The following is a 14,022-nucleotide window of genomic DNA, read 5'->3' on the forward strand; positions in this document are numbered from 1 at the left end:
AACATAAACACTTCCAGAGAAGTGTTCACTTCTCTTTTTGTGTAACTGGACATTTGCATATCGTAGACTCCAAATTATAATCCATATGCATCCCACAATTTGCATCGGTGGATGTAGCCTACGTACGGTAGTTTCAAATAGCGCAATTAAAGAACTACAAATCCCATGAAAGCAATCGCAAAAAGTCAGCTTCCGCGCAACTCCATCAGCGTCCAATCAAATCCCACGTCCTTCACGCAAGCCCCTCCCCTATCAACTTATGTTTTTTCCTCCCCTTCAGTTCTCCGCTGTCTCCGACGCCATATTGACCAGAAACACCCTTTCTCTAAAACGCCTGAAACACTCTCTCCGCCAGAATGTTGTACCTTGAGGACTACCTCGAGAGTGAGTATATTAATTATTTTAATGGTTCACGTTCGAATGAAAGCGTTTTAGTGTCTGGGAGGTCTGTTTTGGACGTGTGAAGGCGTCGAAGCCGTTAGCTTGTAACGCGTTTCTCTTCTTCTTCCCGGCAGTGATCGAGCAGCTACCCATGGATCTCCGCGACAGGTTTACGGAAATGAGAGAGATGGACCTGCAAGTGCAGAGTACGAATACAGTTTAAACTCACTCTTCTCCCGTAAAACATCACATCTGACCTTGACTAATGCAGAAAATCCTTCATAACAGTGGGGATTTGTTTGGTTATTTTGCATGCATAATGAGCATGTATGTGTTTGTGTTATCATGTTGCATACTGATGTGAAGTGCATAAAATCATGTGGAAGTTAACTTAAGCAACATGAGTAACTCGAATATGAAAAAACTTGTGATTAGCAAAAGCATGCATTATTCATTTAAATCCTTTTTATTTTTTTACCCTTCCTTCACAAACTCTGTTGACACCGTCAATGCCCTTGCTGAAATTAATATTCTCCTAATATTCTTCTTTCTTCATCACTCTGATCGTGTGTAAGAGTTATAGTATACATGCATGTATTTGTTGACCATTATAGGTTTTGCATGGAGCATAAACAATCAGCATTTGACATACCTAGTAACTCATTTTATTTAGTAATTTGAACTAACATTACTTATTTAGCCATATTTTCAGTAGAACTATTACAGCAACACGAGGTTAGAGAAATATGTCCTGGTCATACTTCACACCAAAATTAATTTTTTAACTTTACTTTTATAAAATAAAGTAAGCCTAATTAAAAACTCTATATATATATATATAGGTTTTTTTTTGGGGGTTTTTTGGATATAAACACTGATGTCTACATTAGTGGCCAAAATAGAGTAAATCATAAATTGGAAAGTAGCTTGACGTTTCAAATAAAGATTGTATAATTTATATCAATAGACCAGTAGGTGGCGATAAGTGACTGTTAAAAATTTGTTGTCATTCATTCAAGAGTTTTGTTCAAAAACGCAATTCATCCAGTAATGATTAATGATGACTCTTTATGACTCTTTAGTCATTTTATTTATTCAAACTGATTTATAAAAGTAAATTACTTAAAATAAAAATGACTTGTTTTAAATGAAATTGCAGAATTTAACATTTTGTCAGAACGTCTAGTAAATTACTCATTATTTTGTTTAGTTGTCGATTCAGAATCGTGGGAGAATTGTGATCTCCATTTTAAACAACAACAAAAATCATGATTCTCAATTTATCCAGAATTGTGCAGCTCTATTTTGAGGTGAATGTGATCAGGACATTTTTTTTCTTCCTTCAAATGTGATGGTTCATGGATCACCCTTTGTGGGGGTTGAACCTACAACCTTTTAATGATCTTACCCAAATCGTTTGCCCACTAGGCTACAACACCTCCTCCATCAAAAGATTTATTTTAGTGATCTGACCATAGACTTCCACAGTAGCCAATCAGTGTGATTGTGAACTGAGTGTTGGGCTCTTGACTAACTCCTGCCTCTGTTCCTTTGTTCAGATGCGATGGATCAGCTAGAGCAGCGGGTTAATGAGTTCTTTACTAACGCCAAGAAGAACAAGCCTGAATGGAGGGAAGAACAGATGGAAATCATTAAAAAGGTGAAGAACAGATGCTATGCACCTCAGTTGTTTCAAGTAATACAAATTGTATTCAGAATAATATTGATACTGACAGGTCTTTTTGTCCTAGTAGGGAATCCAAATGTGAAAACCTTCAGTATTTTCAACAAGAGAGATAAAATGAAAGTAAAAAGACACTAAATTAGCATTTGTTTTAACATGATAAGAGATATCAAGATAAGATCAGACAAAAGTATTTCTTACTCACTAAATTGGTCACAAAATACAATTATTTACGCTCGCACCAAGATGAACAATTATTTTACTCACACTGCTTACATTCCATTAAAAACCCCTTTGTCTTAGGCTAGTTAACTTATGTTCACTTTTCCCTCGTTCATGTGTTGAGCGCTACCTCGAGGAGCCATGAAGTAGCGACGCTGGGACCAGGGACATCTATTTAGAGCGCCTTATATTATTAATGAAAATATCGATATTTGGCGCCAGCGTATTGATTCTCATATCACACGGTGAAGGACAGTGATATATCGCCCTATTGGTATTTTGTCCCACCCCTAGTGGCTAGTGGTTTCCTAGCTACTCGCCATTTTCACTGGCCACATATAGATATTTTTTATCTCATAATTTGGCAGCAGGTGTATTAGCAGGGTCCCCGCGGATCCTTAAAAAGTATTAAAAAGTCTTAAATTCGATATTTAAAATTTAAGGCCTTAAAAAGTCTTAAATTCTTATTTTTACTTATGAAAAGTCTTATTTTTACCTATGAAAGGTCTTAAATTTTAGATGACACTTTGACGACATATCTAAATGCTTTCCAAATGAAAACGATCTAATTAGCGTACGTATTGTTTTTATTATTCTATCTTTGTGGATTTGCTTGCATGTTCACGTGACAATTCGCGTCATTTACGGCAGCGTATTAGCCTGCGTCTGTCTCCTGCACGCGAGAGGAGAGGATAAGAGAAAGAGTAAATGTCAGTTCAATAGTTCATTCTTTGTGTTTAGGATTGTCTATGAACTATGATGATATTGTAATCATTGTTTTAACTACGTACGAGGCACCGCGAGTTCGAGCTGACATCGCGTTTGTCTCTCATGCTTGCTTTCACTGCGTGATGTGTCAGTGCAGTTATAGATATGTCCCCAAATGAGTATTTGTCTTATTATATTTATATCATATTATGTTGTTATATTAGAATATCACGAGCAAGAGTGCCGTTTTCCTGTGCACAATTTATACAACAGTTAAATTAACAATAAAGTTAACATTGTGTGTTACTTTTTATATTGTCAATATTGTTTGTTTCCCCCTTTATTTTGCCGACGAGAATTTCATAATGAAACTGTAGTCCAACAGACAGCGATTCTTTTTTAAAAACTGAAATCGGCGTTCTGAACGAATCATTTGATTCAATGAATGAATCGGCCGTTTGAACAAATCGGTTGAATAAAACTCCAACAACTCGCTTATTAAAAGAGAACTCCGGTGCAAAATGAACCTTTGGTCTAATTACACATTGTTACCTAGTCAACCGTTATCTGAGATTTGTTTTCATGATTATCGAATGTAAATAGTTTTATCTCTAAAAACAGTTTAGCCTATAACGCTAGTATAACGCTAGTATATGGGGCATGGAGTAATGACAAATAAAAATCGCTTGTTAATACCACTAACAAGGCTCAAAATAGCCCCACACTAACACGGTAGCATAATGAGGGTCCCTACATGCAAACCGAAGCATTGAGAACTTTGACAGTGTCCAGACAGTTTAATAAGAAGATATTTTATACATACAGTCAACTTCACGTATATAAGCAGAATCTAGACAGACTCTATCAATCGATCTACGAACCACCGATCCAAATGCGCTGAACTGTGTAGAATCTCATATGGTCCAGCGCATTTGGATCGGTGGTTCGTAGATCGGTTGATAGAGTCTGTTTTTCCAAGATGGATTCTGCTTGTATACGTGAAGTTGACTGTATGTATAAAATATCTTCTTATTAAACTGTCTGGACACTGTCAAAGTTCTCAATGCTTCGGTTTGCATCTAGGGACCCTCATTATGCTACCGTGTTAGTGTGGGGCTATTTTGAGCCTTGTTAGTGGTATTAACAAGCGATTTTTATTTGTCATTACTCCATGCCCCATATACTAGCGTTATACTAGCGTTATAGGCTAAACTGTTTTTAGAGATAAAACTATTTACATTCGATAATCATGAAAACAAATCTCAGATAACGGTTGACTAGGTAACAATGTGTAATTAGACCAAAGGTTCATTTTGCACCGGAGTTCTCCTTTAAGACAGTGACTTACTGCCACCTACTGGCGGGTTTAGTTGCATATTTAAAGTACCCTTTAATTAAAATGTTAAAATTATAAATAATTTCATATTTAAATCTTGAATAGCTTTATTTATGCAATTGCAAATGAAGTGTAAATATAGTAATGCCAGTTCGGATGCCGCTTCTGTGTCACCTCTGCACTGCAAGGATGGATTTTAATTTAATTATTTAATTTGACAGTGGTACGGTCTTATTCTAATAGAATTTAATTTGAATGTTAGAATTTGACATAAAAGGTGATGCATACCTCTAAATATGTTTAGAAATAATTTCCATATTTAGGTGAAAATGCCCCTGGAAATCAATTTAAGCTGGCAAATATTGCCCCTTAATAAAATGTTTTATTTCAGTCACTACTGTGAACTGACCACTGCATAGATAGAATATGTTAAATATTAATATCTTTGTGAGTCTGCTGTCAACAACAAACCTAATGGTACCAGTACAAAATCAGTAAAATATCATCTAATTATTATCAACAAAACTTTGAAAATATCGAGATATATTTTTGTTAATATTGCACACCCCTAATGTACGGTATTAATTTTTATTTCTTCAGGTCTTAAAAAGGTCTTAAAAAGCCTTAAATTTGACTTTAAAAAATGTGCAGATACCCTGATTAGGCTTTTGTCACTTTAAGACCTGAAGCACGGATCTATTATACTGTTACACGTGCGTTTTCTTTCTCAACTGTTTTCAAACACTTAAAACATAACTGACTGTTTACTTTTTGACATTATTTTGTCTAAGCGCAATAAGCAGTGAAAAAGAACTCAATTTAGCACTGGGAGGTGGATTTATGTGCACACACTTTAGGTGTAAGTACAGAGTCTGCAGGAGGGAGTAAAATTATGCACAATACGCACAATCCCACGCTGAAATTCAAGTAACACCAATAATATTAATCTGGAGCAAATGAAACGAGTGAGTGAGGAGAGGTCGCTGTGTCAACTCGCTGTCGGAGAGATGAGCGAGAAAGCGTAGCTGGTATCGTGTATCTTTTCTGTGGAAAATTATTCTTGGAAGCGTTTCAGATATTTCAGTGTAATGCAAAATAATTTTTTTTGACAACACTACATTGCTTTTAGTTTATTATTTCACATGCCTTTTTAAAAGACTACAATTTAAAACTGTGTATTTAATAACAATAGTAACATAAATACTGGGATACAGAGAGAGAGAGAGAGAGAAGGAAAAAAAACATAATAATTAATGGATAATTAATTAATTTGATAATTAATTGATAATGAATTAAAGTTCCCCGTGGGGGATCATATGCACAGTTTTTTAAAAACATTCTCTTTATCAGGACTACTATAAGGCTTTGGAAGATGCAGATGAAAAGGTCCAATTAGCCAATCAAATTTATGATCTGGTGAGTACCATTACTTATTGAGATGTTATGGTACTTTGTGTCAATGCTTCATGTTTCCAGTAGGTGGCGGCACATAATTGAAAGTGAATGTGCAGTGACTCACAGGGCTGTAGTTTACTCCTGCTGCCTTTTCATGTGCTTTAATTCAAGTCTGTTTTGATTTACCCTGGAGAGGGTTTATGGGAAACCTGCTGCGGCTTGAAGTTTTTGTGATGTTGGGGTCTCTATGTAGGTTGATAGACACTTGCGGAAGTTGGATCAGGAGTTGGCGAAGTTCAAAATGGAGTTGGAGGCGGATAATGCTGGTATCACAGAGATCCTGGAGAGACGTGGGTGGCACCTGTCAATCACCTTCTTTGTGGTTTTTAATTAAAGGGCTAAAAAAAAAAAAAAAAAAAAATGGTAGAAATTAAAATTCTACTTGCTTAAGTCTTTGTAAAGGTTCCTGATAGGAAAAGTAAAGCTAGTCTGAAAATGTCTGGACACACTTTAGTAAACTGACCATGTTGTGGCTTTGTGCTGATTTGAAATTGTTTGTAAAGTCAGTTTTACCTGTTCTAGGGTCGCTGGAGATGGACAGTCCCTCCCAACCTGTCAATAACCACCATGTACATTCACACGCCACTGTGGAGAGTAAGCCTGTTTCAAGAGACTGTCCCATTCCCATTTTTCTGTTCCAGTCTTCTGACCTGCTTTGTGTGTTGTTGTTTTTTGACAGAGAGGAAGTACAGTGCGCCAGCCCATCACACTACTGAACACGTACCAGAAAAGAAGTTTAAGTCCGAGGCCCTGCTCTCCACACTCACGTCAGACGCTTCTAAAGAAAACACACCAGGTAAAACACACATTCTCACTCCTCTTGAGTCGCCCTATAAAAACATGTCAGGCACAAACATACACTGACATTCTTTAGAGAAAAGCTGATATTCAATATATATTTCAACATCTGCAAGACTGCTCATGTTTTTAATGTTTTTGAAAGAATGCGTACCTAGACTGCATTTATTTGCGTTTATTAAAAATACAGAACAAACAATAATATTATGACAATTTTAAATAATTGTAATATCTTTTTTTTTATGTTTTTCAACATGTAATTGATTAGAATGATTCATGAAATCATTCTAATATGTTGATTTGGTGCTCAAGATACATTTCTTATTCCTATTGTTATTAATGGTGAAAAAACTATAGAAATTGTAGGTTTTGTTGTTGTTAAAACTGATAAAAAATGTTTTAGCGTTCTTTAACGAATAAAAAGTTTAAAATAACAGGATTTATTTTAAATATAAATCTATTGTAACATTATATGTACTTACTGTCACTTTTGATCAATTAAATGCATCCTTGCTATTTAAAAAAAATAATCCTAATGACCCCAAACCATTGAATGTTAGTGTGTTCGGTCTTAAATCACTAAAAGGGTGAGTTTTATTTTATTTTTCCTGTCAGAGGAACCATCATTAAAGCTGAAAAGTAATTGTTTCCAAACGCCAATTCAAAATGATTTCTGTTAAAACTAAAACAATCTAAAAATGTTTAGTTAAATAAACCTGTTCATAGTTGTTGTTGTTGTTGTCTTTTTTCATAAAAAACCCACTAGAAATAATAATTTTTTTTTTTTTAACCTACATCCTCTATATTTTTATGTAAACGTTTTGACAACGTGTAGGGAACATAATGTCTAAATAAAAAGTGCGTTGAAGTCATTGTAATGTTATATTTCCAACAAAATGATTGCAAAACTTCAATATAACTGCAGCCCTAATCCTAATGACAGTGTCAAGGGAAATAAACAACAATTATGATTTGTCATAATCATGCCACCCTAAGGGCACATATATTTGTGATAACTATTGAATGGTTCAGAAGAAATATTTTTTATGATGTAATGAGATAACTTATCACTTAAGTTGTACTGTTCCTCACAAGTGTTTCTGGTTATAAACTAAATGTGATTGTGTGTGTGTTTCAGGCTGCAGAGTGAACAGCACGTCCACCTCTAACAGCATGTACAACGTCAACTCCTCCCAATCGCTTTCCTCATACAACCTGAGCCCACTTCCTGCCGGGCCGGCTGCAGGGGCGGGGGCTATTTCCATGGCAGCAGCACAGGCAGTGCAAGCCACCGCACAGGTAAAAACACCATCCTCCCTCTAATTCTCTCCTCCCTTCACTTCCTGTTTCAACTATTTTTGGCCTCTTAGGGGTCTTTCTCGTACTTTTCTTCCCCTTTCTGTTATTTTTGTGTAAGATTGTTATCCTGGCACTCAGCCCTTGATAATTGCAGCGCTCACTACACAGAGGCACTTTGATATTGTTCTTCGAGGGAAATCACGTCGCCACACCCTGTCCTGTAATTTTTGGTTTTTCATTAAGCCTTTTCATTAAGCCTTTCATTTCTTATTTAGGTCCAGTGATACTGCATCAGTTATTGTTTATATATGTATATATACTTTTTTTTTGGGATAAATCGGGCAACAATTCGGAGAAGAAAAAAACCTCACTTTTTTCTCGCAATTGTGACTATGTATTGCATTTCAGACTTTTTTTTCTGATAATTGTAAGATATAAACCCAGAAATTGTGAGTTATGAAGTTGTGTAATATAAACTCGCATTAAAAAAAAAAGCACAATTCTGATTTTATAACTCAGTTCAGAATTTTATCTCAATTCTGAGGGGGGAAAAACGTCTAATTAGTGAGGGAAAAAAAACTGATTTGTGAGATAAAAATAAGCTTCCATAACTACTAAATCATCAGCACATTGTTTCTTTGAGGAACTTGGGTGGTTTCTTCATTCTCTTTAATGTGTGTGTGTTTTTTCAGATGAAAGAGGGCAGGAGAACGTCCAGCCTGAAGGCCAGTTATGAAGCTGTCAAGAACAACGATTTCTTGGGACGGGAGTTTGCTCTGAGCCGGGACTCCAGCGCTTACTCTTCTTCTGCGCTGGCTAACACGCTCACACAGCCCCTGACGTCCAGCAACAGCTCAGACTCCCGCACAGGGCGCAAGACCAAGTAAGCATCACACTTGTTTTCATACTCGCCTAAATGGTTCCTGAATGAACCCACCAGAGATATGTTGGTTGCTCTTGTACATTGTACTTCCGCTAGAAGCACAAAATCCCTTCCCAATTCATATACATTGGATTTTGTTTAACCGCTTTGCCGTTTGTCTCTTCTTTCAGGGGCAACACTAAGTCTTCCAACCACCAGTCCTCTTCATCCTCCTCTTCCTCTTCACTGTCATCCTGCTCGTCGTCGTCAGCATTAGCCCATGAGCTGGTGCAGACCACAGTCACAGAAACTGACACCAGCAGTCAGGTGGACTGGACCTACGACCCCAACGAACCCAGATACTGCATCTGCAACCAGGTGTGTTCACGTCACATCTCTCTCATGCAGCGACGTACTGATTCACCACTATTCCTAGTGATTCTAACATTGAATTGATCTACCATTGCATTGATTGGCTCATACTAATTAATTGGTACCACTATATCTGCAAATTTCAAAGCTTTGGTATGGCAGTAAAGATCCATATATTAAAGCTGTTGTGTCGGGACGAGTCAGTTTCTATTTCTCCGTCTCTTATTCCATCGTCACTGTTTCTAATTAATGGTAAAAGCCTAAAAATAAAATAAACAAATATTTTTAATTGGTTAAAAATTACACTAAGTAAAAAAAAAAAAAAAAAACTTTACATTACAGTAAATTCTTCTCACAATTCTGAGAAATTCACGTTTATATCCTACATTGCTTGACCTTTTTTTCCTCGAAATTGTGAGATAAAAAGTTTATAGGTTTAAATATTTGTTGACATCTGTTCCTAAATGGTTTAAAAACAAGCATTAAACAATGGACAAATATGACCAGAACAAGGAAAAACATATCTATTTTGAGCTATTTCTAATCATCGACACTAGAGCGAGATCATACAGGAAACTCAAAGTTCTTGTCTGGGAGGTGAGGTGTGTGTGACTCCCTAACGGTTTGCTGAAGGATTGTGTGTGTGTGTTTTTTTAGGTTATGTATGAGTGCAAAAGAATTGTCTCCCCCTGAATGCATTTGTTTTTTAGCCTCAGTAATATTGCTTTTGTCAGAGTATATCAAAAATAGAAATGTGTGTGTGCGTGTCTCTGAATAGACATCAAAGACCAAACTTGCACATTCTTTGTTAGCAGGTGCACGCATTGGTGACACTCGGCTGCAGGTGTGCGAGTGCGCGTTTGTCCCTAATGCTCTGTGTCTCATTCTCTCTCTGTCTTTGTGCAGGTGTCATACGGAGAGATGGTCGGCTGTGATAACCAAGATGTAAGTCAACCCTTCATCTCCAGAGACATACAGACACATTTCCTCTTCAAACAACACACTCTCTGTCTGTGCTCTGACAGCTATTGTGACCCTTGGGCAGCCACGATTTTGTAGAGATGACAGCAAACAATAATCAGTATTATTGTTTCAGGGACCAGCGATACACTATTATTGATATCAGAGTTGTATCATGAAGATAAAAGAAAATTATATATATATTAGTATTATAATTTTTTTTTTTCATATATCATTATTTGCTGGTTGTCTATGATGTTTTGAATGATGCACAGTTTGAGAAATTGTTAATTTGACCCTCGTCTCTTCCCGCAGTGTCCGATCGAGTGGTTCCACTACGGCTGTGTGGGTTTGACCGAGGCACCCAAAGGGAAGTGGTATTGCCCACAGTGTACAGCAGCCATGAAGAGGAGGGGAAGCCGGCACAAATAAATGCCAAATCACCTGGGCCAACCTCTCTGAAATGACTGTCCCCCTCGACTGAGAGTGTACATGTTACATCACCATGTGATCGGGGTGTGTAGATGTGAGAGAGAGAGATCTTTGCGTGTGTGTGTGTGTGTGTGTGTGTGTGTGTGTGTGTGTGTGTGTGTGTGTGTGTGTGTGTGTGTGTGTAAATCACAACCAAGTTGGGTGTTTTTAGCTGGTGAATCTAAGCACACACTGCCCTCAACTTTTCCTATTTTATGTTTTTCTCTTCATCTCCATTAATCTTTATGGAGGCGGATGGGCTAGATGATATTGGAAGGCCCATTTATTTTATCATTCAAGACATTCCTCGGCTTGCCATGCGTGATGACCCTTCGCATTTGGCAGCTCCTGCTAATCCATATCGGCATAGTATGGATTGACATGATGCAGACTGGGAATTGTAGTGCTGAACTGTTTGATGAACTACAAGTTCAGCTAGTACTACACATTCACCTCTATAAAAAAAAAATCTTAAAGGATCCTGATATGAACAGATTACAACAGCAAAAGTGACGCCCCATTGCTTGACCAGTGAAAATGTTGTTTTGCTGGATTTTTTGTGTGTAATGGATAGATGATGTATTGTGCTCCGTTTAAAGGACATGACTTTATTTTATTTTAGCGAGGAGCTCTTAAGGTATATAATAGAACAAATGAACAACTGTGACCTGCGTGTATGTTTGTGTGTCTGTGTTTCTAGCCTGTACTGCACTGATGTGGTGATACATTTTGAGAGATGTGGGGGTGGGGGGGAAACAATAAAATGATCAAGAACTTTTGGTACACACTGTCTTAAAGTGCATTGTCAATGATCGAATATATTTTAGTTAATTTTCCAAAGTAGATGTTTCTGGATCAATGACCTTTCAGTTCTGGAACAACACTCCTATCAACCAATAAGTGCCCTCCGGTTTTAGTTAGGCGAGGGAAAATATGCTGTTCTCTTCATGTGACCTAATTTAATTTGTGGCCATTTATTTTGTTATTGTGAACTTTAAAGTTCAGACCCATGTGAACATTTTGCATGGCAAGTGTAAATTATATATAATATTTAAGGGTCCTTTTTAATTAATTTGTTATTAAAATTGCTGTCTCATAAATCATGACCACAATACAAGTAATCATGTCAGCAGTCACTACTAATTTTTTAGTAAATGGTAAATTGGAGTGTTGCTCCTTTAAATAAAAATAAACATTCCTATTTGCACACAACTGAGATTGTGTGTGTATGGGCTATATATATATATATATATATATATATATGAATAGCAATGTATTTTGTTTTATTGGGCTATTCAAAGAGTAAAATGCATGTGCACACTTATCTGGGAAAATGTTGGGGATAAATGGGTTAACGCAAACCAGGTGCGCACTTAACAAATAAAAAGGACACTTTTTTTGTTAGATTTAACTTAAACAGTATCTTCTACCGTTGTTTCCATTTCAACAGCTACGAAAAGATGACGAGACGCGTTTTTAAAAGTTAGGGTGATTTAACTATTTTTTAAAAACAGTATGCGCGCGCGAGACCTAAAAATAGTGAGAAGCGACGCCACGGTCATTGATGTCAGTAAAACGATCGCCTACACTGACCAAAATAATAATAAAAAATACTGTAAAATGACCGTTAACACACGTCCAGGAACGGACAGGCCTTTAAGTTCAATATGTTTGAGACACCTAGTCGAATTCATAAGTTTACAACGGTTTGGTAAAGGAAGGCACTTAAGGCAGGCGCGCGCTCAGCGTGAAGGAGGCGTATCATTACTCTCAGTCATGAGGTTCCGCTGCTCGGGAGTGTTTTTAATCAACCGTGGGGCTACGCAGCTTTGAGAAGAAGAAAAAAGAAGACTTCAGAGAAACTTTTCACTGCTTAGACACCCGGACCGCTGAAACGAGACTTTACCACCAGCTCTGACGCGCGTCGAATTAGTTCAAGATTTTCCATGATCATGTCATGAAGCGCCTTCAGGTTATGTGCGCTTCGGATTCCTCAACTGCGAGTTTGAGCGCTTGTCGTTTGACAGCGCACCGTGATCCTTAGGGATGATGTGGGGACCAAACGCACATTCCCAATGGTATCTCTTGACTCTATCCAGGAACGTTAGTGCAGAAGTGGGAATGCTTTTCCGTGGGATCTGGACGCTCCGCCGGAGGTGCTGCACGGGTCCCGTTCTGCTGTTGGGGATAGCGGTCGGGCTGTTTTACCACACTGTGACTATGGACCGGGACAGATCCGAGTTCAAGTCCAGTCAACGGGACCAAAGGAACAAGTCATCGGTGTTTGAGTATAAACAACTACTCAAGAACCCGGAGAGACTCATATCTCTACTAGAAGCATCAAAGACAGATGGTTTTGTAAGTAAACCAAAAGTTCATTATTTCATCATTGCCTATGATAATAGCAACAACAACACTATTATTATTATGTAATTCATATCACACAATCATTTTACAAAATATAAAAATACAAATATTTAAGACATAATTCTTAATAATTCAGAAAAATATATAATTTAGTACAACTAAAGTATAGTATTACTGCATTGTTTTTACATTTCTTGTATTATTCATGCATTTCATTTTTTTAATCAGTCATTTATAATACTGAAAAAATACTCATAACAGCATTAATACATTTAAATTTAATTCTTTAATGTATTATTTATGTATTTAAAATGTGATCTTTTTAAATTGTCATTTGCCTTTTTTTTCATACTGGATGCATTTAGTTTGATAGCCTATGAAAAATAAACTTGAAATTGTATTTCCAGTGCTGTATAATGGATGTCACCGCACTTCAGCTGTGTTACAAATGTTGTCAAAATCAAAAACTTTACTTCAAAGATCTCATCACTATCAGCAAAGCTGTTGCGTTGGGATACTTGTCTTCCCCCCTTTAGCGTGAAACCCCTGTTTAAAAATAATCGTTGGGTATTGTTTATTTATGATGGGTGTCTTTGTTGGTGGTATTTTAGGAGGAGAAACTCAAGGCTGGACATTCATTGGTTTAAGAGAGCTCATGAAGGAGGGGTTATTTATGAGTGCACATGCTTTTGTCCAAGCAGGGATGATTGACTTCTGCCGGGAAGTGTTATGTCAGTATGGGATAGAAAGATCTGAGGAGAGATGCCAGGAATAAAGAACGTCTGTCATGTAGGATGCCCAGCCAGTGGTTTATTTATGACTTTTGTATTATGAGGAGGAGGGTGGAGCATTTGTGCATGAGAGAGAGAAAGAATGCACAAAACATGGAAAAGTGTGTGAGAGCGAGAAAATATGGTCAGTGAGGCAGAAGATGAGGGCAGGAAAGCAGTGAGAGGTGAGAGAGGTTTAGTTTTAAGCCATGGATGCGGGAGTATGCCTTCCGATAATCCCACACTAACTAACTCTGAGCAGGAAGTATACACTGAGAACCATGACAGCTGTCCTCAGTGTGTGTGTGTGTGCGTGTGTGTGTCTTCAGTCGGATAG

At 37.2% G+C, this 14,022-nt stretch overlaps 2 protein-coding genes across 5 annotated transcripts in view; both read left to right on the forward strand.

Moving 5' to 3' along the window:
• The first annotated feature begins 210 nt into the window (after positions 1-210).
• ing3 (inhibitor of growth family, member 3) lies at positions 211-10,677 on the forward strand. Its single transcript, XM_079623265.1, has 12 exons — positions 211-384; positions 516-587; positions 1,941-2,041; positions 5,682-5,747; positions 5,980-6,076; positions 6,309-6,380; positions 6,466-6,582; positions 7,723-7,883; positions 8,576-8,766; positions 8,937-9,123; positions 10,024-10,062; positions 10,393-10,677. Exons 1-12 carry the CDS (start codon positions 357-359, stop codon positions 10,507-10,509), a joined length of 1,248 nt encoding a protein of 415 aa, XP_079479391.1. The 5' UTR covers positions 211-356; the 3' UTR covers positions 10,510-10,677.
• Positions 10,678-12,275: 1,598 nt separating this feature from the next.
• cped1 (cadherin-like and PC-esterase domain containing 1) overlaps positions 12,276-14,022 on the forward strand; it is a 53,488-nt gene continuing 51,741 nt past the window's right edge. For 3 of the 4 annotated variants that reach the window (XM_079623273.1, XM_079623274.1, XM_079623275.1), the window contains exon 1: positions 12,280-12,906. In XM_079623273.1, the coding sequence (XP_079479399.1) occupies positions 12,595-12,906 (312 nt within the window). In that variant the 5' untranslated portion in view covers positions 12,280-12,594. Of the gene's footprint in view, positions 12,907-14,022 lie in introns of all 4 variants that reach the window. The other variant, XM_079623276.1, reaches the window with a different exon arrangement.

The sequence above is a fragment of the Phoxinus phoxinus genome (assembly GCF_949152265.1).
Source record: "Phoxinus phoxinus genome assembly, chromosome: 9".
Taxonomy (NCBI): domain Eukaryota; kingdom Metazoa; phylum Chordata; class Actinopteri; order Cypriniformes; family Leuciscidae; genus Phoxinus; species Phoxinus phoxinus.

Bases quoted from the DNA above. Each gene is read 5' to 3' on its own strand.
- ing3 (XM_079623265.1), top strand. From the start codon at position 357: ATGTTGTACCTTGAGGACTACCTCGAGA. The intron at 385-515 runs GTGAGTATATTA...TCTTCCCGGCAG, and splicing joins CCTTGAGGACTACCTCGAGA to TGATCGAGCAGCTACCCATG. The intron at 6,381-6,465 runs GTAAGCCTGTTT...GTTTTTTGACAG, and splicing joins TTCACACGCCACTGTGGAGA to AGAGGAAGTACAGTGCGCCA.